This window comes from Leptinotarsa decemlineata, unplaced genomic scaffold, assembly GCF_025532065.1.
Source record: "Leptinotarsa decemlineata unplaced genomic scaffold, Ldec_3_MD MMD2_P_RNA_scaffold_12, whole genome shotgun sequence".
Lineage (NCBI taxonomy): Eukaryota > Metazoa > Arthropoda > Insecta > Coleoptera > Chrysomelidae > Leptinotarsa > Leptinotarsa decemlineata.
The window spans coordinates 12,270,744-12,296,926 of record NW_027412526.1 but is presented as its reverse complement, the minus strand read 5'-3'; the positions used below and the strand labels follow the sequence as shown (position 1 = coordinate 12,296,926).

The window sequence follows — 26,183 nt, the reverse complement described above, 5'->3', positions numbered from 1 at the left end:
AATATTGTGTATTGCCGAAAATTATACGTATAAAACTGACCATTAAAAAAACAAAAACAAGGAAAAAGAGTTGTCTTTGAGTTATTCAATATAAATGAACTCTTCTCAGCCAATAAACAATACTTTTCTCTTCTAATATAACAGTTTTGTTAAAAATTAATACAAATATTTTATAAGCAAAAGTATTTAATTATGCTTATAAAAACAGGTCTAAAAGTAAATTTTATTGTCCAGCAAGAACCAACGGGGAGGTGAGAGTCGTGTCTTGCCACGAAAGGTGAATTGAAAGGTGTATTTTGTAATTTTGGATAGGAAGGAAAAAAATAAAAAAAGTAAACATAACATTCATTCTCAACCAAGACGAACAAAAACTCAAAAAAACAAGTTACAAAAAATAAATAAACACAAAAACATAAAAATTAAATTTTTTGCTTGAGTTACAAACTGTAATGAATAAAACATAAATCTAATATTTGGTAATATCTTTGGTTAAGTGCTTAACTTGAATAAATAAAATATGCATTTTATATACATTATATATTGGTCATTATGACGCTTTGGTCAAAGAAGAAACGGACTGGTTTAAGTTTGACGATAGTCGTGTCACGAAGTGTTCTGGTGATGTATTGAATTAATTGGAGCCTCTGGAGGCACCCTACATTTTGTTTTATAAGAGAGAGGACATTGTTAGATCAAGATCTTCAGATGATGTGGTGCTGCAGGTTTTTCCGGGTTTTCCTGCAGCTGAAAAAGCAAATGCGCCACTGGAATCAATGAAGTCGCCCCGGAGCGCCAATTAATTTTTATTGTTGTTTTTATTTTTATCGTTGTTTTAATAAAATTTACATAATATATAATATACAAAGTCTGTATATAAAATATACAGACTTTTTGAATTACCTATTCTGCGTTAAATATGAGAGGAATCTTTCTATTTTTCAAATTGGCAAAGTAGTCAATTACTTCGTCAAAAAATCGGGGATTGCCTGTCACTTCTTTCATATACTCTTTTTCAATTGAAAGAAGAGATATATTACTCAATCTATTTTGAGTCATCGAATTTCTACTAAAGGATTTGATTCTTTTCAATGCTAAAAAATGTCTCTCAACTGACGGTGATGTTATGGGAATTGTCACAATTAGGTAAAGATATAAGTTTATATAACTCAGGCATGTAATCTCTCAAATCATTTTTAAACATAAAATTTAATAAATCTGAAGGAGACTTGCAATTTTGAAACATTTGAAGGTCGCTGTACATTACGATTAATTCATTTTTCAGTTGAATAACATCGAAAAATGGATACTGAGCTATTAATTGATATTTGCTTGATTTTGTTTTCTCTCAACCTCTGAGAGTTGTCGTTCGTATGGGGACTACAGCTGATTAACGGGAAAACAGATTTTGCACAGATACTCGTATGTTCATTTGGTAAATACATTCATTGATTGATATCTGTGGAAATAATGATCGAACTATTATTAGTGTTTGATGCAATACTCAAATTATGAATTTATTGAAAGATTGAACATCAAACTGGAAATATTTCAATAATTTGAGAAGAAAAACAGAGAGATTCATTCAGAAAATACTCAAATAGTCTACTCCAAATCACCCAGTAACACAATACGAGTACCTATAATCTCGATGTCATTGGCAGTTTTAGCAAAGCAATAACTCACCTGCCATTTCTGCTAATTCTTATGGTAATTTTATGTGGGTTGAATTCCAAATGGAGCTGTTGGAAATATTGTGTAATTCTATAAAAATAAAGATTGTATCATCCTGTTTGAACAAAATATTGTGAAAAGTAAATAAATGTGAGCATTGTTGTTACCGGTGTTACGGAATAATAGTTGCAGCAAACATTCGAATGAAAATATTCGAATTAATATACATATCTATTCAAAGCTAGTGAAGGAAGTACGAAAACAATTTGAGAATTTGGATATGTTTTTGGGAAAGAGAGGTTTTGGCTTTCTACTTCTTCATTTTTATACAAAAAAATGTGGCAGGAAACAATTAATTTCAAAATACGTGTCATGGTTTTGTAAACTGTTACTTTAAAAGGTTTCAGTATACGTTTCTTAGGCGTGTACCCAGTCGTGTACTTTAGAAGCTATTACATAGTGAAACACATGTCATAGTTTTCTAAACTATGATAATAGTAACAGTCTTCATCATTACCCATTTCATGCTTGGAAAACAGTAAGAGTGAATTATAGGCTTATATGGATAATAAAGGACGGAGTTCAACTCGGAAGCCGCAAAGGCCACTGTGTTACTCTTCCACTTAATCCCATAAATACCTCATTATACCAAAAAAAATCGAATAAACGCAACTAATTTCAACTAAATACACCCGATATAAATAGTATTCATATTCTATAACTTCTTAACCAGCAGTTAATTTGAAAGTGAGTTTCGAAAACCTGAAAACTCATTTTGAAATCGGATCTCCTGAAGTATTCGTTTTTTAAAGAGGGCGGAGACTCTTCATCTTATTTTTCGATGTAAATACGAATGTTAATGTGCGAATTATTTAATAAATAAATATAGTTTAAAAAACTAAAAAACACGCTTTTAAAGAACATCGAACTATAAAGTTGAAAACATTTTTTTTAAATAAGCCTAAAACAATAACGATCGAAAAATACTAGTATTATTGTGGAAAAAGCGTGGGCGCTTTGTGCCATATTTATTGTATATCTAGCGCCCACGCTTTTTTCACAATAATACTAGTATTTTTCGATCGTTATTGTTTTTTAAGCTTATTTGAAAAAAATATTTTTGACTTTCAAGTTCGACGTTCTTCAAAAGCGTGTTTTTTAGTTTTTTTGAACTATATTTACTTTTTAGTTTCATATGCTATGAAAGCGTGTTTTTTAGTTTTCCAAACTATATTTGTTTTTCGAATCAATCTGTAATTAACTCAATTTTTTAGGTGTACATTTTATGATGACGTTTTCATTGTTGAAATCAATATTCTGGTTTGCTCTCAAATAATCGAATTAGATTTTAAAATGTATCTTTTGTTTCGTTTATAACTTTTTTCTGTATTAAAAATATTTAAATTGAAATTTCATTGAAAATATTTAAATACCTAAATATTTCATATGTAGTACAGAATTTCGCTAACATTTATAATTCTTAACATCCATTTTTTATTTTGATTTTCTTTTGAACAACCTATCAAGGAGGTTACGTACAGCGCCATCTTCCCGCGAATAGATCAAGAAATATCAAGGAGGTTACGTACAGCGCCATCTGCCCGCGAGTAGATCAAGCAATAGTAATGTCGATAATTCTGTCAATACAGATCCCAAGCTTGGGAGTCACAAGCAAACAAACATACATACAAACATACATACATACAAACATACATACAAGCATACATACATACATACAAACAGACATACAAGCATACATACATACAAACATATATACAGGTGAAGCTAATATAAAGCGTATAAAAAGACAGACGCAATGTAGAGTTCTCCTATTTTCCATGTTTAGTCAACCAACTTCGGGCAATTTATGGAAAATTATTTCTCTTCTGATCTAGTTTGAACTATTTGAAAAGAACGGTTATGATCATTTTATTAACTAGGCGGTCGGTAGCCAAGCGGTTCGGCGTGGGTGCTTTGTTCACTCACTCGAATTGACTACCGTGTTGGTCGGTGGTTCAAGCCCTGAACGATCGATCTTCACTTGCTATCGTCCAACCCGTGTTAGGAATCACACGTTAAAAGGTAAGACCTCGTTAATCCTCAGCTCGACTTCTGAGGGTTGTCGTTCGTAGGAGTGCGACAGCTGGTTAACGGAAAAACATATTTTAAACAGATAGATTTTTAAACAGTAATAGAAGATAAATACAGGTGAAAATACTCATTCAGTGGTGAAAATTATGTGAAAAACAAGTCAATAAATTAATGAATGAAGTTCACTCGATATCACAGACGAGGGAAATTATTATAGAACGTTAACATATTTGGCCCAACCTACTTTGAAGATTTATAATTTCCAAAGAAATGAAAGTGCATTTGTTTAAAGGTGATTGACAATGTTTCATGATGAATTCCATTAGTTCAGACTTCCATTGTCTAATATTATATAAAATGATTTGAAATCCCTGAAATAACCTATACAAATTAAAAAGAATAGCTAAAAATTACAATCATTTTAAGCTATCCGAAGACGGAGACCTGAAAGATAGAACGAAATTACCTATAGAAATTATGGAAATATTAGGATGCCGTGTTCGAAACTGTTATTTCCAACTGAAAGACGAATTCTTTACACAAGATGAGAGACTGCCAATGGGATCGCCACTTTCACCAGTTATATAGGAGTGGTTTGGAACTCTGGCAATTGAAGAAGTCCACAAGAAATCCCGAGTCTGGTTGAGATACCTTGCCGATACCTTCATAATATGGAACCATGGGAATACTGAACTAGACGCCTTCCTGAAACACATTAACAGCGTAAGACCTTTCATCACTTTCACAATGGAGAAGGAAGTCCACAACGACAACACTAGACATCATCAAAATGATCCTCAACGGAATGGCTACTCCAAAGTGATGGTGGAGCAGACTTTGGCTAAAAGAGAGCAGGAGCCTCATAAGGAAAAGGAGCCGTCACAATCAGTGCTTGCACTTCTCTATATCAGAGGCTAATCGGAAAGGATAAGAAAAATTGGGTCCAAGTATAACATCGGTACCTCTTCTAGATCCGGAAACACTATCCGTAGCAGCCCCACGAAATTGCAGACTGCAATTCCATAAATTGCATTTACCGGTTACCTTGTGAGTGCGGAAAATCCTATATCGGTGAAACTAAGAGGCCATTGAAAGTTCGCATAGCTGAGCACAAGAAATACACACAGCAAGGGGAAACCGATCTGAGATCATACACAGGGAGGAACACTGGTTGAGGAGGAAATTCAAAGAAGCCGCATACATGTTGTCCAACAGTGTATTCAGCCAAGCTAGCGTAGAGGTACTCAACATATGGAAACTCATAATCAAGCGTAAAATGGCCAACTCCCGCCAAAACGGTCACCTCCCATTAAACCGATGAAGCTGAAAAAGGAAAGAAGAGATAAGTGAAAGTACTCGAATGACCCATAAATAGTCATCTCTCGGAGGAATAAGTCCAGTCATCACCCAAAGACGATTGTGGATAGTAACAATCGAAACGTCATGAAGTAACTTGGCTTGGAATCTCTTAATTTATTTTTATTTTTTGTTCAATTGTTATATTTTTAGTTGTATTTCATTTCACTGTAATTTCGGTTCAGGGTTTTTTTTGCTTAATATAATTAATTAGTTTTTGCTATTCTTTTCGAATTGTATTGGTTAGACAATTAGGTAATGGAAGATATTTGAACATGCATGTTAAAAAAACAAAGACAAGAATTTGGTGTCATATTGATCAGGAGTTTATAAATCACCTTTTACAATGTCATACACAGTTACATTCTGTTAATATTAAAATTTAGTTATTGACGAATACATTATTTTTATCGTTACAGTCATGCCGACAACGATCAATTTCAATCGTAATTATATAAAAAATGTTACAAACTACGCGTACCGGAAATATGTGACCGTGGGCTAGGCCAACAACATAATGACGTAAGCCTAGTTTATTCTACAAGATACTTAAAAAAACTATCATAGTTACTCGTACGAGAAGTAGGTCAGTCTGTGAATTAATTTGGTAGTACAGAGGGGTTATCTAACAGCTGGATAAAAGTGAAAACTCAACGTAAATAATTTTATAAATAGCTCTGATCTTGTTTGGTATAATAGCTGCAATAAATTGGGATTGAGTTTAATGAACATAAATGTAGTACACGGACAAATATGGCCGTCTGATTTGTGTGGAAGAACTAAATGCTATAATTTGTAGGAATTTTAATATTTGCATGATTTATGACTAATTCAAGGAAATTAGCTAGAAAGCGGTAACCTATACTGGTTTTAGAAAATGTGATGCAAACTATATCTGAGGTATAGAACACCATAACCATAATTAACGTATTCCACTTAGGGTTCTACAATATTTGAAAGTTCAGATTGGTAGGGGTTTATTTTCAGGAGAGATTAATTATTGGGAAAAAAAGGTTTTGGTTTTCTATTTCACCATCTTTATACAAAACTGTGGGAATCTCCCAAGAAAAAGAAGAAAGCAATCAATTTCAAAAAATTAACTCGATACAGGGTGTCAATTGGAAAACTTCCCACCCTTAATATCTTCCTTTCAGTGAACAATATGGTGAATCAAAAAATAAGTCAATTGTATTGTCAAGGGGGACACTTTCAGGGACTATTTATAGCCGTCGTCATAACCTTCAAATTCTTCTTCTTGTCGTTCTTCTTCTTGGTTTTCTTCTTCTTCTTGATCTTCTTCTCGGTCGGTCGGTCGGTCGGTCGGTCGGTAGCCAAGCGGTTCGGCGTGGGTGCTTTGTAAACTCACTCGAATTGACTGCCGTCTGAACGATCGATCTTCACTAGTTACCGTCCAACCCGTGTTAGGAATCACACGTTAAAAGGTAAGACCTCGTTAATCCTTAGCTCGCACAAGTTTCGACTTCTGAAGGTTGTCGTTCGTAAGGGTGCGACAGCTGGTTAACGGAATAACAGATTTAAACAGATTCTTGATGTTCATCTTGGGTGTAGGTAAACTGCGTCAAGAGTGATGTATCCTTGTTGGTATCAAATGAATCCTCCACAATTGGTGATTCAGCATTAGAATATGACTGGCCTTGACAATGTGTACATGTCAGAGAACACAACAGTCCAACTTTTTACAACCACATTTAGCGCTGCATCTCTTTTTACAGTTGCAAACAATTGTGTTCAGCAGTTTTTCCGGCGCAGGTGGGAGTAAAGTCTGAATAGGTTCTAATGCATTGTCGACCAACTTCCAACCCCAGTCTTTTGGATCTAGCTGATAACCACGCCACACTTGAACTTGGTAATATACCCGGAAAAGATGTTGATGAGCAGCAACTGAGGTTGGAGAAAGACAAGCTAATTGCACCTGTTTCTTATTTTTAGTATTTTTTACGAAACATGCATATCGATACTTACCTAAGCAGGTGGTTTTTTTCGGAGCTTTGTACAGAGAAAGAAGAAACTAAATCCCGTTGGTGATATTTTCTTGTTGAGTAAAATTACTTTTTTGAAAACTTCAGTACATTGAACTAAATCTTGTTTTTCAAACATTTTAAAGACTGTTGCTTTACCCCTCCTGTAAAATGCAGACGTTGTATCACAGCCAGTTATTGCGTATAAAAATAGTACATGATTTTGACTCTTTGCAAAATTAGATAAACTTTTTGACGAATATATTTCGGTTTGACTTCGAGCTTTTCCTGGCTATAGAAAAAAAATAGTTTTTTTCAGGTGGAGTTCGAGGAGTAAGAAGTACGAGTAAGTCTACATCTTCACCAACAACAATAGTTGTATTTGTCAAATCAAATTGCTCTATAGCTGTTTCAATAATTAATCAGTACGTCGGCATCGTTATTAGCCTGTTTAACCAATATTTTTTCGCCTATAAACTTATCCTTCAACATTGAAATGAACCGAGATTTGTTGTGAGTATTTGCAAGAAATTTCTGTTGACTGGTAAGAACTGTCATAAGTTCATCAAATAGAATATAGGAAGATGAAGATGTTGCTAAAGTTCGACGCCGTTGTTCTGCATCTTTAATATTTCTCGTGCAATCATCATAGCCATCAAATACGACCGTAATTCTGGCACCAAAATGTCTACGTACATACTGAACGTATTTATCTAAAATAATGCTAAATGTTTTTTCATTATCCCACACAACACGATGTAGTAAGTATCCACCGTCAATGATGTATGTATACGTGGCATACTTGTGCATATAATGACGATTACAACTTTTACAACTTTTTGACTCGTCGTATCTCAGAAACGGTGGCTCTAAAAAAAAGTATTGATACATTTTTTGTAAAACTTACCGTTTTCATGAAAATCGCGAAAAACCAATTTTTTCGGATTTTTGACCTTTGACCTCGAATAATTTTTTTCCAGGCATTGCAATCATTCGGAATTTTAAAATCTTGTTTTCAACTATGTTTTAAACAATTACACGCATTTGCAGTTGTAAATGTATGTACCTTCACTCTTATTTTTTAGTCTAATTTGACCGGACTATCTCGCAAATTAAATTTTATTTTGTAATAGTACAATTAATAACAAATGAAAAATTCCACGCGTATCTCTTCTAATCATGTCTATTGAAAGGAGTCAATACAATAATGCATCTCAGAACAGACAAATTCTAAATACCTACGTGTGTAAGTTTAGAACGCCAACGCCAACTCTTGACAAGGTTTTCATTTCTGATGATATAATGAAATGTGATCCCTGTATCTGAGAAAGGTTTTGGCTTTCTACTTACCCATCTTTATACAAAAAAATGTAGGAATCTTTCAATGAAAAGAAGGAAGCGATCTATTTAAAAAAATCAACTATATACCAAGATTTGAAGATCATGCAAAGAAGCATCTTTCAGACACAAACTGTCTAAAACAACTACTTTCATATAAACATTGAGTTATACAAAAAAAAAACTTTCGAAACAACTGCTTTTATATGAACACTGAATTGAACAAAAAACACTTTCCGTTATTCGTTATGGAATTGAATCAGATATCAATCATAGGACTGCCACACAATATAGTAAATGAAAGTGGTAAAATTCCACTTACTTCCACTTCCAGTTACTTCTTTGCATGATCTACACATGTTTGTATGGAGTTAAGTTTTTAAACTTGATTGCTTCATTCCTTTCTTTCAAAAATTCTCAAATGTGGAATCAACAGAAGTCTGAATTCACGAATATAAAAAAGAAACGAGGCTCTCAAAGCTCTCCGTTGCAAATCCAAACATCCAAATTGTCCTCTATTTCATGAAAATTTTACTTAAACGTGTTGATAATACGAATTCCATCACACGTAATTTATGCATTGCTCAGCATTACTTTCATTCGGCTGAGTTGAATCCTGTCAAGAAAGAAATAAGAATAATTGTCAAAATTTGTGTCCAGTTTGGCTGGACTATCTGGTTAGTGGGTCATTTCGTCTGAGTTTGAATGTGCCGGACCACGACGATGATTTCATTTCTACACAATCGATAATGGTATTAACGCTGACTAACTGAGAATAACCTTGTTTCTGTGTAGACATAAATGCGGGATATTTGAAATAGAGTTAGACTTAGTCTGAGTACTGAAAAATTACAGGAATATCCTATTGATGAACATCAATCACTTCTAGGGGTTAGCTGATCATATGTCACTCTATTAAGAAATAATGATACATACAGAAACAAAGACGTATTTAGTCACGATAGTCACGAATGTATGAACTTTCGATTTCATGAAATCACAGATTCAGAATTCGTTTTCAGAGTCGAAATTTGTATGGTATATTGGTACACATTGCGGCAAGCTCATTACTGTGGAAGTTGTAACTCCAACTTGTCATATTTTGAAGTAAAACTTCTTTATGCGCATTTGACTTAGGTAGTACCTAATCTGGTGAATATGTGACGAGAGCGATACGAAAAGTGTGATCGTACGAGGCGAACGAACAACATGGAAAAACAATCAATGCAGTTTTCTCCAGATATCTTTCTAATTTTCAAGTAAAGCCATCAGGCACCTGTGCAACGTCTTCGACTTGGACAATTCGTCGCAAGTTATTTTCCACAATGAAAACCAGAAATTAATTTCTTTTGGTCTATCCGACCGGTTTCGGGGTGATTGCCCCATCATCAGTACCGGGCATGGTCTCTTCAGAACGATGTGAACCGTCTAACTATCACGACCAAACAAATATAATACCAGCTAGTCTTAGAATCTCTCTGCAGTTGATTCAGTGGGATGTTCACTGCGCCACCTTCCAAGTCGAAGACGTTGCACAGGTGCCTGATGGTTTTACTTCAACTCTCTGCGCGGCATTAGCTGGGTTGGTTGCTGTTTTTCCGTTGGGTATCTGCCACACGTATCTACAAAGTCGTAGGTCTGCATGAGAGGAAAGGGGCAACCTTTAGCATGTCATAATGCACCTCTCCAGAATATTTATCATCATTCCGACTCCTACCCCGGAGTATGCTTGTGAAGTTGTTTCCTGACTCTGTCTGCAGGCGGCGCAGTGAACATCCCACTGAATCAACTGCAGAGATATTCTATGACTAGCTGGAATTATAATTGTCCTTCTGGCAAAGGGTAAGGCAGTCAGGCTTCAACCTGTCTGAAATCAAGACGACGACGTGTTTGGTCGTGATACTCAGACGGTTCACACCTTTGTGAAGGGACCAGGCCCGGTACTGATGATGAGGCAATCACCCCGAAACCGGTCTATCGGTTGGTCGGATCCACCAAACGAAATTAATTTCTGCTTTTCATAGTGGAAATAACTTGCGACGAATCTTCCAAGTAGAAGACGTTGCACAGGTAACTGATGGTTTTACTTCAACTCTCTGCGTGGCATTAGCTGGGTTAGTTATTGTTTTTCCGTTGGGTATCTGCCACACGTACCTATAAAGTCGTAAGTCTGCATGGAAATAAAGGTGCAACCTATAGCCTGTCCGGTACTGACGATGCCCAATAGGCCGAAACAGAGGTCTACCGGTGGCTATTAAATTGAAATAAATATGGGAATGTACTTATTTATTTATCTTTTGATTTTCATATAGAGATTTTCCAGCAGCTTGACTGTTGGGCTAGAAGTCTGGGAGGGGGGAAAGTTTTCAGTATAAAAAATAAAATGATATCAAGTCATTTTATTTATTAATGGAAGAGACACCGAAACTTACGGAACTCTTGTTGTCTACTGCCTAGAACTTGTTTTGATGCAAATTTATTCAATGTGAATTTTTTTTTGTTTCGTTGTAACTTGCAGCTTTTTTAATGTGCTAGTAACCCTAAATTTCTTTCATTTTTCTAAAGGGGGCTTAACGTTGCTCTAGGGACTAAGCTCACCCTATACCTCCCCTGGTTTCGCCAATAAATACAATTACAAGCATACTGCCTACTTCATTACTAGTGGACACCTGTTTTATCTTTAGTCATGAAACGAAAGATCATTTCGTGGTTTTACTTGCACATACTTGTTTTAAATGAAGTGACAATATTTTGTTTTTCTCCATTTCTTGAAATTGGGAGGCTAAAAGAAAAAAGAATCCTTAATTCCCCGAATTTTTATGAATTCCCAACATTTTATATTGAACTGTAGTTTTTGCAAACACTGTTCGCCTCGTAACCCACTTGCTTGATAATTTTTGAAATATAACATAATAAATTAGCCTACTGTATCATTTACTATGACAACTTCGCAACAGGTATCAGATTTATATTTCTGACCTACTTTAATGTGAATGTCACGATTGTAAATAAAGAAAATGAAGAGTTATCCTATTCACCTACATATTTCGCCATTAGCTACCATATAGAGGGAAATGCATTTGCATAATGATTTAGAAAAGATAATTGCGGTATTATCATGACGGATGACTGTTATTGAAGTATCCAATCGACTACTAGTTGAGAAGAATAATTATCATTGATTCTTAGATTATTACGATTTGCTTTTTTCAGATTTATGGGATAGGTGCAAAAATTCAGGTTATAGTATTTTACAAATTATTTTTCTATATGAGAAGTTTCATATTTGAATGGTTTGAACGATATATATCATCACCTTTTTATAGTGTGTATAACTGACATCCACTTGGTTCAGTGGTCCCCTTTATACAAGTATCCAACTTTTTTTTGCTAAACTAAATCAACGTTTTGCGTCAGAAAAATGTTTACAAGTGGTACAAGCTTTTCACAGAAGCTCGAGAAGATGTCAATGACGACACTCCTCTTGGACGCCCCAGTACATCAACAACCGATGAGAATGAAGAAAATTGTTATGAAAAATCGTCGAATCACTATTAGATAAGTTGCTGAGGATGTCGGCATATCGGTTGGCTCATGTCATGCTATGTTTTTCAAAATTTCGGGCTTGAAGCGTGTGGCGTCCCAAAATTGCAGAATTTTGACCAAAAAACACCGTCGCAAGAGCATAGCTCAGGAATTGTTGAGTGACGTTGACGGCGATCCAGATTTACTCAAAAGGGTCATAACTAGTGACGAATCATAAGTATATCGTAATCAAAGTCCAATCGTCTTAGTGGAAAAGCCCAGGAGAACAAGAGCAAAAAAACACGCCAAGTTTGATGAAATGTAGGTTTCGTTACTATTTTCTTCGATTACCGTGGCGTTGTGCATCAGGAGTTCTTATCACATGGTCGCACGGTTAATAAGGAGTATAATCTTGAAGTTATGGGGAACTTGCGAAAAGCAATACGAAGAAAACGTCCAGTATTCTGGAAAAACAATTCATGGCTTTTTCATCACGATAATGCACTTGCACATTCGTTGTTGCTTGTTGGTATTTTTTTCCAAGAACACCGTAATCATGCTTCAGCCACCGTTTTTACCAGATATGACCCCCTGCGACGTTTTACTGTTCTCAAGATTGAAGAGACCCATGGAAAGACGGCGTTTTGCGATGATTGAGTAGATAAAACTCGAGTCGTTGAGAGAGATCAAGGAAATACAAAAAAGTGCATATCAGAACTGCTTCGAGGATCCGAAAAAACGCCAGGGGAACGCTGAGGGGGACTTCCTCAAGGGGAAAAATTAGAAATTGATGGTTAAATAAATATTTTTGGAGAAAATTCAAAACTCACCTTCGTATGAGTGTATGAGAAAGATAAAATTTCAGTTATATGGATCACTGTTACATTATACAAAAATAATTTATTTCTATTCAGTTTGTACTCCAAAAAATTTACAGGTTTCAACATTCACTTCATACATTCAGTCTACTTATGTTGATCGACAATGGAAATGTTTCACAATTTCTGCCGTTTTTAACAAGTTGAAGAAGATTATTGAGATCAGAATGTTTGACTTCGGAATCATTTTTTAACTCAGATGGGTGGAAAGATTCATAAAGTTGGGTGTCATCGGTGTACCGATGTAATGGATGAACTCAAACACAACTGATTTTAAAAACTATTTTATCTGAGGAGAGCCGTATTTTACGAAAATTTCAATTATGTAACTCAAGGAAAAATAATTATCTAAAATGAAAGTCATTACTTCGGGGTGAGGGCCAGGAGAGAAATTCAATAAAAAGTTATCAGTCAAACGATAACAAGGAAACTAGTTCTCAGTAATGCTACTGATACATAAAGTCAATAATGTTAGAAAGTATTGGTAACTACCATATGTTCGCGATATTTTCATAATTGGATTCATCAATCACCACGAAACATTTACTAGGGGATGTAATTGATAGAAGAGATATCCCTTTCACATAAACATAGTAGTAACAGATTCAAATTGGAGAAGTATGTAATTTCGAATTTGATTGAAACAACCTTTTACAATTAAAAAAACCTTTGAGGGTCTAGAAGTGATTTCGAATTGGGGTGAAAGTAACTAGGTTCAATTCAATGTCACAAAAACCCAGGCATTGGTTTTCTCCAAGAAGATAAATGTCTCCGAACCGGTTATAATAATGTCAGGTCAGATAATTTCGTTTTCTGCTTCGATTAGTTTGTTGGGGGTTAAAATAGACACCAATATGTCTTGGCACAATCATGTCATGTCATGGAATTGCATAGGCTGTTTCTCAAAAGCTTGGAACACTGTTCCGAACCAGAAAACTGTACACACGTCTGCAACATTTGATACTTTATAAAGCTCAGATCAGACCTTCTTTGGAGTATTGTTCTCATGTATGGAGCTCTGCCCCCAAACATATACCCTGAAGTTGTCGGGTTCCATCCAGAAAAGAACCATCCGCCTGATTGGAGACGCGAACATCACTTTTACAACCTTTGATAGCCTGGAACATCGAATAAAGGTTGGAGATTTGTCTCTCTTCTATAGATACTTTCACGGGAAGTGTTCAAGTGACTTGGCGCATTTGATTCCACCAAGAGCGGTACATATCAGAAATACGCGACGGACTGTGGCTGCTCATCGTGTTGAGGTTCAACTCAGTACACCTCGAACTTCACTGTTCAAGAACTTTTCATCTGAAGAACTGCGTTTATGTGGAATAAACTTTCTGAGAACGTTCCTCCAAATGGATTTAATCTTCAGGATTTTCGTGTAGTGCTTGTGTTATGTCTTCAAAAAAAATAAAACATTTTCATGAACTTTTCATTTGTGAAAATTGCTTAATTATTATCATTGACAATGAATTTAATTTTAATCTAGTAACAGGTCGGAGTATTTATAATATAATAATATAAATAATAAACTCGTGAACAGGTAATATGTTGAAATAAGTGCAATCACTTTAGTGGATAGTTTCAAATATAAAACAGTTGCTGTTGCATTTATAGACCTCCTTTGGGTGATTTTGATATATTCATTGAAAAATTGGAGAAGATTTGTATTTACTTGTAGGAAAATTAATTATTTCATTGTCTGCGGTGATCTAAACGTGAACAGTCTGGATATCACTAATGGCAAAACGAAAATATTGAATGATTGCTTAGAATCTTTTCATCTATCAAAACAACAAATGAGGCAACACATATCCTGAAAAATAATCATAACAATGTGAGTGCAACAGCAATTGACTACCCTGTCACAAATATTTCAAAAGAAAACTTCAGTGTATTCTTATATGATACTTTATTAGCCAAACATCTTGCCCATATTTTCTCATGCAATCTTACCAACTCTTTAGCGAATGATTCTCTGGCTACAACTACCTACTTCAATAGAAAATTTACAGATGAGAACTTACAAGAACTTAGGACACGACTAAGTAATATTCATTGGAATTGTGTCAGTGGATTTACTACAAATAATGCATTTGAGGCCTTTATGAAGGAATTGACTTGGTGTCTTGACGTGTCATGTCCTAAAAATAGGATAAATGTTAAACAAAAACAGAAAGTAAAAAAAAGTTAGGTAACGAGAGAAGTTAAGAATGAAAGCAGTCAGTTGAGAGAATTGCACAAAAAAATGATAGATGAAGAAGTGAGTGACGAGATTTACAGAAGGGAAAAAAGAGAATATACAAATAGATTAAAGAAGTTAACAACATGATATTACGCAAATCAAATAGAAACAGCTGAAAAAAACAGAAAGCTACATGGGATATTGTAAACAGTTTCAGAGGGAAAACCAAAATTGACAATAAAAGGGAGATTCATCTTGAAGCAAATGCCAATAATTTTGCTTGCCACTTTGCCAGAGCAGCCCTGGCAGCTCTGTTAAGACATGTAGGTCAGAACATGTCACTACCACATACGGTCTCGGAATTTAACGAAAACTCAATGTTTTTTGAAGAAGTGCTAGAACCTGCCCTAGTTTCAACAATAACCGAACTACAAAATAAAAAATCGAGTGGCCTAGACGATATAACAATGAAAGTTCTGAAATATGTCATTCCATCTATATCTGAAATTGTATTGAATCTTATGAATCACTCTATAATAGAAGGCGTGTAGTGTCTTCAAAACATCCAAAGTTATTCCTATTCATAAAAAGGGTTCACATGAAGATATAGATAACTATATCCAAATATCATTACTGAGTATTCCATCTAAAGTTATTGAAAAAATAGTAGCAAATAGAATTATTGCGTTTCTCGAAAAATACAAGATTCTAACCGATCATCAACATGGTTTTAGAAAAGCTAGATCAGTTGAGACTGCTATTGCTAGACAATTCGAGTTTATTTACAATGAAATCGATAAGGGGAAGTACGTAGTTTCAATATTATTTGACTTGGCTAAGGCGTTTGATTCAGTAAATAGTGACATAATGGTTAGTAAGTTATATAATAATAATAATAATATTTATTTCAGAATATCAATAAAAAGAATTATACAAAATTTCGATATATAATGAAATAAATATGGTTGAACTCCACGAGGGTTTCCCTTGTATGTGGAGGGGGTAAGAATAAAATTTAATAAGTACGGATATATTAGCAAGTTAATACACAATAACAGTCTGCACAGTCACACACACATATTCACGATAATTATACTCACTTATATGAAGACTATTCACAATACAACATTAATAAAATTCGGGGAGGATTACATTAAAATTTATTATGAGATTTCACTCATTAGCTTTCCGAGTACACATTTACACTCAGAAGGACAGTCTATTTAGTAATGATTTTTCAGGTCAATGTACTGGTGGATTTTTTTCCGTGGTTGGTCGTTTATCCAGGCAAGCAATTGCTTGTGGAATGAATATATAGAATTTACTGATTTCAGTTCATTAGGTATCATATTGTAGCATCGAGGAGCTAAATAGGGGTAATTTCTCATTAGGGTGTTTTTTTCGGGTCTAGGTATTGTGAGTATATAGTTCCTATTTCGAGTATCATGTACATGGCTATTACTAGTCGCCGTTTTTTTTGTTTTTGTGTTGATGAAGAACTGATTTCAAGAAGAATAGCTGTCTGACATCCATTAGGTACTTTGGTTTCATTATATAACATTTCCGTTGAATAGTCTTGTGGCTTACGGAAAATAACTTTGAGAATTCTCTTTTGTATCATTTCCAGCGGAGACAGATGATTGGAATATGCTGCTCCCCATGCAATTATACCGTAATTAATGAGGCTTTGCACAAGGCCATAGTATAGTGTTTTCATTTGTTGCATTAGAGGGTTCCTTCTGGAATGGATAAAATCTTTTATGGAAGATAGGAAAATGGTAGTGACTGTGAAAAATGCAGTATCTGATATTCAAGATATTATCCTTGAGGTACCACAGGGGTCCATTTTAGGCCCACTGCTTTTCTCTGTCTATATAAATGATCTTCCAAAGTATATAAAACAAGGTTTCATTATCTTATTCGCAGATGACACTACCATAACAGTTTCCGGAAATACTGCGGAGGAGCTAGAAAACAACATCAATTCAGTCATGAATGACATGATTGGTATGATAGAAATCAACTAAAACTGAACGAAAGTAAAACTCTACATTTAAGCTTCGCGTTAAGGAAAACAGTGAAACTCAACAACATCCAACTCTCGGAAACAGTCAAACTCCTTGGTATGTTTATAGATAAAACCTTGTCTTGGGAGCCCCATATCGATTATGTCTGCAAAAAATTGAATCAAGCCTCATTTGCAATACGACAGATCAAAGACGTGCTTAGTTTAGATGGTATCAGGACTGTTTATTATTCATTGGCGTACTCACATGTGGCTCAAAATGTATTAATGTGGGGTTCTTCTGTGGGGGCAAAACGTGTTTTTATTGTTCAAAAAAGAATAATTAGAACTATCTTTAATATTGCACCCAGGGAAAGCTGTAGACCGGCTTTCTGCAAGAACAAGATGCTAACGTTACCTTGTATCTATATATATAAAGCTCTGCTCCGTGTGAAAAATAATGTACCAATCTGAGAGATGAATCAATAATTCATAAGTATGCAACACGACATAAACATTTATTAACTATCCCAAAACATAAAACATCGACATTCAAGGAATCACTTGCATATAATGGCATAATATTATTCAATACGTTGCCTCAAGATATTAAAGATTTGCATATTATACCATTCAAAAAACAAATAAAGGAGCTATTAACTATTAAGGGATATTATAGCGTAGAAGAATTCTTAGAACGGGATACACTGTTATCATGATTATTGCTTTCACTGCATTTCTTTCATCCTAGTTAAAGATAAATTTATGTATATTTATTTATGTGTATACATGTACCTATGTGTGTATGTGTGTTTGTGTTATTTTTTATATATGTACATAGTTAAGTACCTGTTTCAAGTGTCCGATCTATATTATACTGTGGACCGTTATTATTGTTTTATATAATTTTCAAATTTTCATTTATGACATGTCTTATATCATGTATATGATCGAAAAGACGAATAAATTTATCATTATAATATAGAAATGTGAACATGATTTTCATTCTCTATATTTTTCAACTAATTTGGAGTCATCAGTTCACATCCAACTCTCAAAAGGTGAAGAAGTTATCAACAGTCATGAAAATATAATTACTATCAGATAAACAAATCTCCTCTCTAATTATGTAATGAAATATTCAAGTGTTTTGCAATTTTTATGATTGTCCGTATCTCTGATGAAAATAACCAATGAATTATTAATTGAGTATAGTTAAATATTGAATGGAATACGATAATAGGATATCTGGACATATTTATGGCGAATGAAAGTATATTGATGATAACACGATGGCAATTAAAAATATACGTTCTTGATGGTTTGGTGATAAATTTCAGCGGTTGGCAACAAGAAAAAGAAACTGTTACAGTTATTTAAGAAATAAATTCTGGTTAAACGGCTTCATATTTATTGAGTGTCTTCATTATGTGAAAAATGTTTTGGAGGAGTGCTTGTCTGCCAATGACAGGGAGACATGTGTTTGATAATAAAAACTCTATAATAAGATAGTTAAAATGTCTATGAAACTATTTTTATAGAAAAACATCAATTTTTTAAATGAATGTTTTATGTCTGTGGAGTAATAGTTGAATATTTGCTAGCTTTAAATATTTATCCTACATTGTATCAGTTGATGATCGTTTAATCAATTCACCAATCAAGTTGCCGTCCTATGACGCTATCGTCATTCATTTATGTCGTATACTTCTTTAACAGAATATAAATGAACTTGTATAGTTCATTCATACTCTAAATATGAATAGTTCAAATAATGTAAAATTGTATATGAGGAAATTATTAAGATTGACATGGTTTAATCAAATATGAATCAATGGACTCCAAAAGATTTTATTCACTTTTGTGAATGAATTTAGCTCAAATTTTTTCGTTTAAATATATTTTTTCATAATCGATTTTTTATAAATTTTCACCCTTTGAAAAATGTTCTGTATATTCCTAAACTTGGGTGATATACATTGAATTTGAGAAATAATTTTTCATCAGACAGAGGAAACCAAAAATTACCCTTATATTTTCAAGTACTGAAAAACTTCATTCGGAAGTGTTGTTTAGATTGACATTATTCACCAGAATATGAATTCATGGCCATCCAGCTTTTATTGACTTTTTTGCCACGTTTCAAAACATCAATTTTGAAAATGACAGAAACAGTTTTATATTTGAAGAAAACTCATGTTTCAAGATGGATTGACGTGAACAATTCAATTAAGTCAGTTCTCTTGATCGAACCGAAGAGAAAAATCTTGAAGTAAATGAAGATTTTGTGAATGCTAGAAGCCATGAATTCATATTTGAGTGAAATAATGTCAATCTAAACAACTTTTCCAAATGATATTTTTCTGTATTTGATGCCCATTTGATTTGCTAATTTTTGGTTCTCCCTGTATTATAGAAGGATTTTGAATTCGATGTGAGTTATCAAGGTTCCAGATGATGCAGGATTTTTTTCAAGGCGTTTCGGCAAAGTATCATTTGATATCATCTGGTGATGTATGGAGTTTGGACTTAGGTCCAAAGAGGTTACGAATATAAACGATTAGATTACTGCTATTGGGCCTAATTTTTTAAATGATAGAAATGCACTGAGAAAAATTTTATTCAATGATGAGGCTACCTTTACTGCTCAAAATTGCAGATACTGCTCTACTGAAAATCCCCGCTGGGTTATAAACGGTAAGGACTGATATTTTCAAAAAGTTAATGTACGGTGTGGTTCTTTAGGCGACGGCATAATTGGACCGCTGAACGACTATTGCATTTTTTTGACAATGAATTATAGATAATCATTGAAAATTTACCCTCAATATGCGACAAGAGATATACTTTTATCTAGACGAAGATTCCGTTCATAATTCTTGGATGGTTCGAGAGTGGTTTAACGAACATTTTCCATTACGTTGGAGTGGTAGAAATAGTCCATATGAACAATGGCCTCCTTGCTCTCCTGACATAACTTCGATAGATTTTTACTTCTTGGCAACTATCAAGAATAGAATTAACAAATCTAGGGCACCAAATCAACAAGAACTTTGTGAGAGAATACGGCAAGTCAGAACTTAGGAGAGTGGCCAGTAGTAATAGAAAAATATATCAGAGACAGTTGAGAGAGACAATATTTGTAACTGACTTCCCATATTAGTGTTTATTCAATTTCCTGTTGAATTCGCTTCAATAATTATTATCATTTAATTTCGACTGATGTCTCTGTGGCTTTTAAGTAACTAATTACCCAAAACTTTAATTTTTTTATAATGAATATTAGGTTTTCAAGTCTCATTCCCACATTATAACGAATTTCTTATTGTTGTAGCTTCTTATTTAGAACCATTAATTGAAAATTGGTCTTGAATATGAAAATTACAAAAAAAAACAAGATTTTAATTTTGCATTGAAATTTGGTGAGTAGGGTCAAAATCGTTTTCTAAGCAACTTTTTCGAATAATTAATTTCGGTATCTTCAACGTCAAACAAAACATCGAGAATTTGCTCTGCAGTAGGCTGGATCTAAGGCTGTCACTCGAGCTAAGTACTCACTTCACTTCACTTAAAGTTCTTGGCCTTTGCTTCCATATAGGCGCATTAAGCCAGCTCGATGCCCAGCCCATGAAGAGTTATGCCTTTACCAAAAATCAAAAGTCTCCTTACAAAATACGACAAAATAATTAAAATACAGGGATGTCTCCATCTTAAATGTGTCACACCGTATTATTTTGAAATTAAAAAAAAATTGAAATAGTTTTTCTGTTTTTCATTAAAATATGAAGTTTTCAATCTTCAAATTTTCTCATTTGAAATTTTGTGATGTAGATAAGTATTTTTCTTTTTTTCACTAGGTTTCCACACCTTTGTGTTTTCTAATTTATTTCATCTCTTCTATACATGGCGTTTTAACGAAAACTTGACCCCCCATGTAAGTCAGAAACAGACGTGATATAAAAAATTTCAAAGAATGATTCAATTTTTATTTCTAGGGGGGCTAAGTCTGATACGGAAATCATATACGAAACTTCATTCCCCTGCGGTCAGCAACTACTCTTATATTTTTTTCAATGGCATGGGGGGACGAGTTATATATCATTTGAAAGGTCTTTTGACCCCCTATTACCTCTGTATTCTTTTTTTCGAAATTGGTTCATTCGTTATTGAGAAATAAAATGTTGAAGGTTTTATTCAAGAATAAACAGAAAATTCGTTGTCGTTCATTTCAATGAGGAAATCGGCAATAAATAATATCAATGGAAAAAAAACAACGGATAAATTGTTCATAATGACCTCCTCTTACATACAAAAATACCGTCTATTCTCGAAAGCGTTCCGTACATTATTAAAGATGTCCGGAGTCAGCATTCCCGAACAATTCTCTATCGAAGGTTTTCTAGATTTGTAGGCTTAGTAGAGTACACTTTCGACTTCAGGTGTCCCCACAGAAAGAAGTCCATCGGTGTGAGATCAGGTGATCTAGCTGGCTACTCCACTGGACCCCTTCTGCCGATCCAACGCATTCGTACAAAAACTGTCTCACTCGAACATCAAAATGTGGTGGTGCACCATCCTGCTGAAATTTTGTTTAATTTTCTACTGAATTGTCATCATTTTGTAAAATCCGTGTAATCATAGGATCTACACAGTCTTGTAATATGTTTCAGTATGTATCTCCATTGAGATTACCTTCCATGAAGAATTGTCCAACAATATGATTACCAAGAATGCCGGCCCAGACATTAAATTTTTGTGGAGTTTGTGAATGTATTTTCATCACCAAATGATGATTCACATCGCTCCAGTAACGACAATGATGTCTATTCACTTCACTATTCAGCACGAAAGAACTTTCGTCTGAAAAACATGTATTGTATGATAGGTTTGTGTTATTGGTCAATGTCTCGCTGTACACCTCACGAAACTGAAATCGACGATCAGGATCATCTTCGTGAAATTCCTGAACTAGCTTTATTATGAAAGGATGGAATTTGTAGGCTTTCGAAATCTTAAAAACACTAGTAGCTGACACATCAGAAGGTTTAGCTACTTGTCTGATAGATTGCCTATTATCCATTCGTACATGTCCTAAAACTGCAACTTCAACTCCGTCATTTCTGACAGGACGGGATATTTCATGTTTTCTGTTGTGAACAGAACCTGAAGTTCGAAACTTATCCATGTAAACTGTTCAACGTATTGATGGCTCACGTTGTGCTCTAGATGATTCGTATTATAAATTCTTGCAGCAGCTTTAGCACATTCATTATTTCGATAATGGGTTGCAACAATTTCCATTCTTTCTTCAGTAGAATAAACCATATTGGAACACAGTGAACAAGGACGACTGAATAATAATTCGTGAAGAAGTGGCAGTGGCCAACTATCTTCTTTTTGTTCTGCGACAACTAGATTCAATAAAAACTACCAGTGCAGAAAAAACTAAGAGTGTCGTCGTTCACTACTAATTAGATAAATTCTACAAATCTAGAAGACTTGCGATAGAGAATTGTTCGGGAAAGCCGATTTCTGACTCCGGACATCTTCAATAATGTAAGGAATGCTTTCGAAAGTAGACTGTATTATTGAATGGAACTAGTTTGAGGTCATTTTGAACATTTTATCCATTGATTGTGTTGCCATTGATATTACTTCCGTTGATTTGCTCAATAAAATGAGCGACAGCGAATTTTCTTTTTTTTTCTGAAATAAAACGTTCATCATTCAATTTCTTGATAACGAATGAACCAATTCCAAAAAAAAATACAGAAATAATAGAGGGACGAAAGACCTTTAAAAAAATGATGTATCACTCGACCTCCCATGCCATTGAAAAAGATAGGGTGGTAGTTGCTGACCGCAGGGGGTGAAGTTTCGGGTATGATTTCCATATCAGAAATAGTCCCGCTAGAAATAAAAATTGAAGTGTACTTTGAAATTTTCGATTACACTTCCGTTTCTAACTTACAGGGGGGTCAAATTTTCGATGGAACGCCCTGTACATAAGATATATAAGATATTATTTTTTAACCACTTCTCAAATAGCTTCGGTGGTCGGACGACTTGAGGAACAAATAAATAAATAAACGAAAATGCAATTAATTGATCGACTAACAAGACTCGTCCGTGAATAACGGTTCCTCATTCGATCGCCAGTAGAAAAAAACTATCCGCTCAACAATCCAAAACTGAGACAATACGATTACCGACAAACGAACGAAAAAAAACATCCTTTTTTGCCGTATTGCATAACAGGTCGAAAAGCGCATCGGCATTCGAAGAGTCGCGAGTCGATATGATCCCTCCACGTCCTCGACGACATCGCACCCAACCCACGACCACTTCGTCGAGACTCAGTATTGAACGGAATCGCGAACAGGCGCCATCGACTTACGCGAAATGACCGGAAAAGTGTACAGGGTGCTCCGATAGTATGAGCGCGCCTCAGAAGGACCCCGGGGACTGCCCCAAGGGGCCCCCCGATAGCCCCAAGCGGGCTCCCGATAGTCCTCATAGCCCGGCCAGCAAGAAGCTCCGGGACAGGGTGAGTTTCTTCGAGAAGGTGTGGACCGGCTCCGGGTCGGGAGCTGTAGGCGAAGGAGTTGCCGGAGTAGATGTCCAGGATCTGGAGCGTAGACTGGAGCAGGAGCGGCACCGGCACGTGGGGCACACACAGTTGGAGCACGTCACTTTGAGACAGACATCGTCGCCGAGGCATGCGGTGCATCTTGCAGGCATTGGGCCGGACGGAACTTTCCAGGCATGTTTTTTTTTTTTGTTTTTTATGACTGTCTCATAAGGGTTTTTTCAATGGTTTTCAGTAGCAACTGTATAGGTTGGGGTTAGGTTTAAACTAAGATGTATTTTCTTCAATTAGATATTTCAGATTGATGAAACTGTACAATGATTGAGAACGACAATTTAATGTAGATAAAATTGTTACAGTGTGGCCCATTTGAATTGAAAACAACCCTATAAACAATTAAACATTCATTTTTCAACCGATTGAAATGATTTTTTCTATTAGGTATAGAAAATCGAAGAAAATTATTAACGATTTTGGAAAGAGTCTAACCACACAGTTTTGAAAAAAATTATAAATACTACGTTGTCTTCGAAAAAGATATGATATAATGAAATTTGAAAAAAAATGCCAATTGATTATCTCACCAATTTTAGAACTGAGTACTTAAATGGAAATAGAGATCTTAATTTACCACTGACTACAATTTCATCATCCAGTATACATGCCGTTGTAATGTGGTGATATGATCAAATTGGAATTAGGTAACTATTGTGGGGAACAGTACAATGGCCAAGAAAAGCTACGAGTTATACAGCGAAAACTGAAAATGCTGTTTTTGGTTTTTTACGAAAATAATTTTCAATCCAGAAAATGAAAAAATGCAGAAGGAAAATTTCATTGTAATCGAAAAGTACTATAACGATGTAACGATAAATCTTTTATTAAACGTTTCATGACAACACGGCCACCATCAACTTATTTTTCAAATATGGACCTGCCTTTTTTATCACAAATATTAGTAATGCGATAAAATCTCAATTTAGTGGTATATCGCACTTGGTATTTTTATAGCGAATCATTTGAAGTAACTAGCATAATCAGTGGCAACAATCAAAGTGAGAAATTATTTATTTTATAATTAATTTTTGGAGGAGAATGAAACCAATACAAAAATGAATTCTTCAAAAAAAAACTACATTATGCTCGAAATGACAACATCTTTGTTGAATACACATAAGTTGTTCGATACAATTTTTGTGGCAATTTTCTAGCATGATGGGTGTACTGATGTAACAAGTATCTTTTTTTAATGGTTGATATCTTTACTGTAACTGTATCCTTATTGTATTTATAGACAACTGGATCCTGAATTCTGCTTCCTTTATGTATTTCCAGACAAAAAATTCAAAAGGGGTAAGGTCTGAGGATCGAACTGGCCAGGCAATTGATCTATTGTTTTCAATCCACTTTGTTGGGAATATTGCATGTAAATGTTTCTTTAACATTGGTGTATTATGAAAAGGTGCACCGTTGTATTTCTCGTGAATTTTGATTCGTCCGTCTAGGTATATAATTTTTTTTGCAAATATTTCCAACTCACCTATTCATACGTCTCAACCACTACGCACAATATTATTTTCCTTCCGTAATCGTTTTCATCAAGGTAGCGAACTATCCTGTGGCATTTGTATTTGTTTTTTTTTTAATATATTTGTCAGATTTCACAAAAATCCCCAGTTCGTGAACAATTTATCATTGGGAACAATTTTAATAAGAAATATATTTATAACTTACCAGTCCTAAATTGAAAAAAAAAGTTTTTTTTTTTATCTTGTTAATCTGAGATTATATTTGCTTACCCAAAACACATGCATTCTCACATTTCCAGTAACAACACATTTTCTATTTTCCTTTCTGTCAAATGCATCAACACTCTCTAATTTCTTTACAATCGTCTAAAGATTTGAATACGACGATTCTGGTACAGCTCACCATACATATTTCTTGCCAAAAGAGGATTTCTATTTGATTTTGCAAAGTTACCGAGTGCATAAATGTCTGTCAGTTCTTAACAGATATCAGATATCATGTATTTTTCCTGCCATAGAAACCAAGCAAAGCCTACGCGTTTATGAATGGTAAATAAAATAAGATGCTATTTAATTACAACAAATCACAACCAAGTTACCCAACAATCGTATTAATAAAACTATTCCTTATAAAATTGATTCAGGAGAAATACATCAATAGCTCCAACTTGTAGTGAGCCAGAGTCCATTTCAATACTTCGAGGAAATATTAAAATGTCATTCTTTATTGATATTTCAACAAAACACATCTTCAACATATTTAAATTTCAACGAAATGCCTTTCGTAAAAGAATTTTAGAGCAGAATAATAAGTTATTTGTGAGATAATGCTTGTCTGTTGATCAAAGGCAAACCAGTTTTCAGAGATTAACTCTGGCATCTCCATCGAATGATGTGGACACATGATGTTGATTGCACTAGTGGATAGATAGGTTATGGTTTAGTCATCTTCTGGTTATACTAACTTGGTTAGCGGAACGTGCGTCGAGAGACCGTGCTTTTGTCCTGGTTTTGGAACAGTGTTTTTATTG

General features: G+C 34.5%; 1 protein-coding gene across 8 annotated transcripts in view; it reads left to right on the top strand.

The window, feature by feature from the left end:
- Positions 1-26,183, top strand: part of Msp300 (Muscle-specific protein 300 kDa) — a 409,159-nt gene that overhangs the window by 110,339 nt on the left and 272,637 nt on the right. For 4 of the 8 annotated variants that reach the window (XM_074174298.1, XM_074174299.1, XM_074174297.1 and 1 more), the window contains exon 1: positions 23,407-23,797. The exons of 1 other annotated variant lie outside the window; for it this stretch is intronic. In XM_074174298.1, the coding sequence (XP_074030399.1) occupies positions 23,471-23,797 (327 nt within the window). In that variant the 5' untranslated portion in view covers positions 23,407-23,470. Of the gene's footprint in view, positions 1-23,384; positions 23,798-26,183 lie in introns of those variants that run through there. 3 more of the 8 variants (XM_074174328.1, XM_074174320.1, XM_074174304.1) reach the window with 2 other exon arrangements.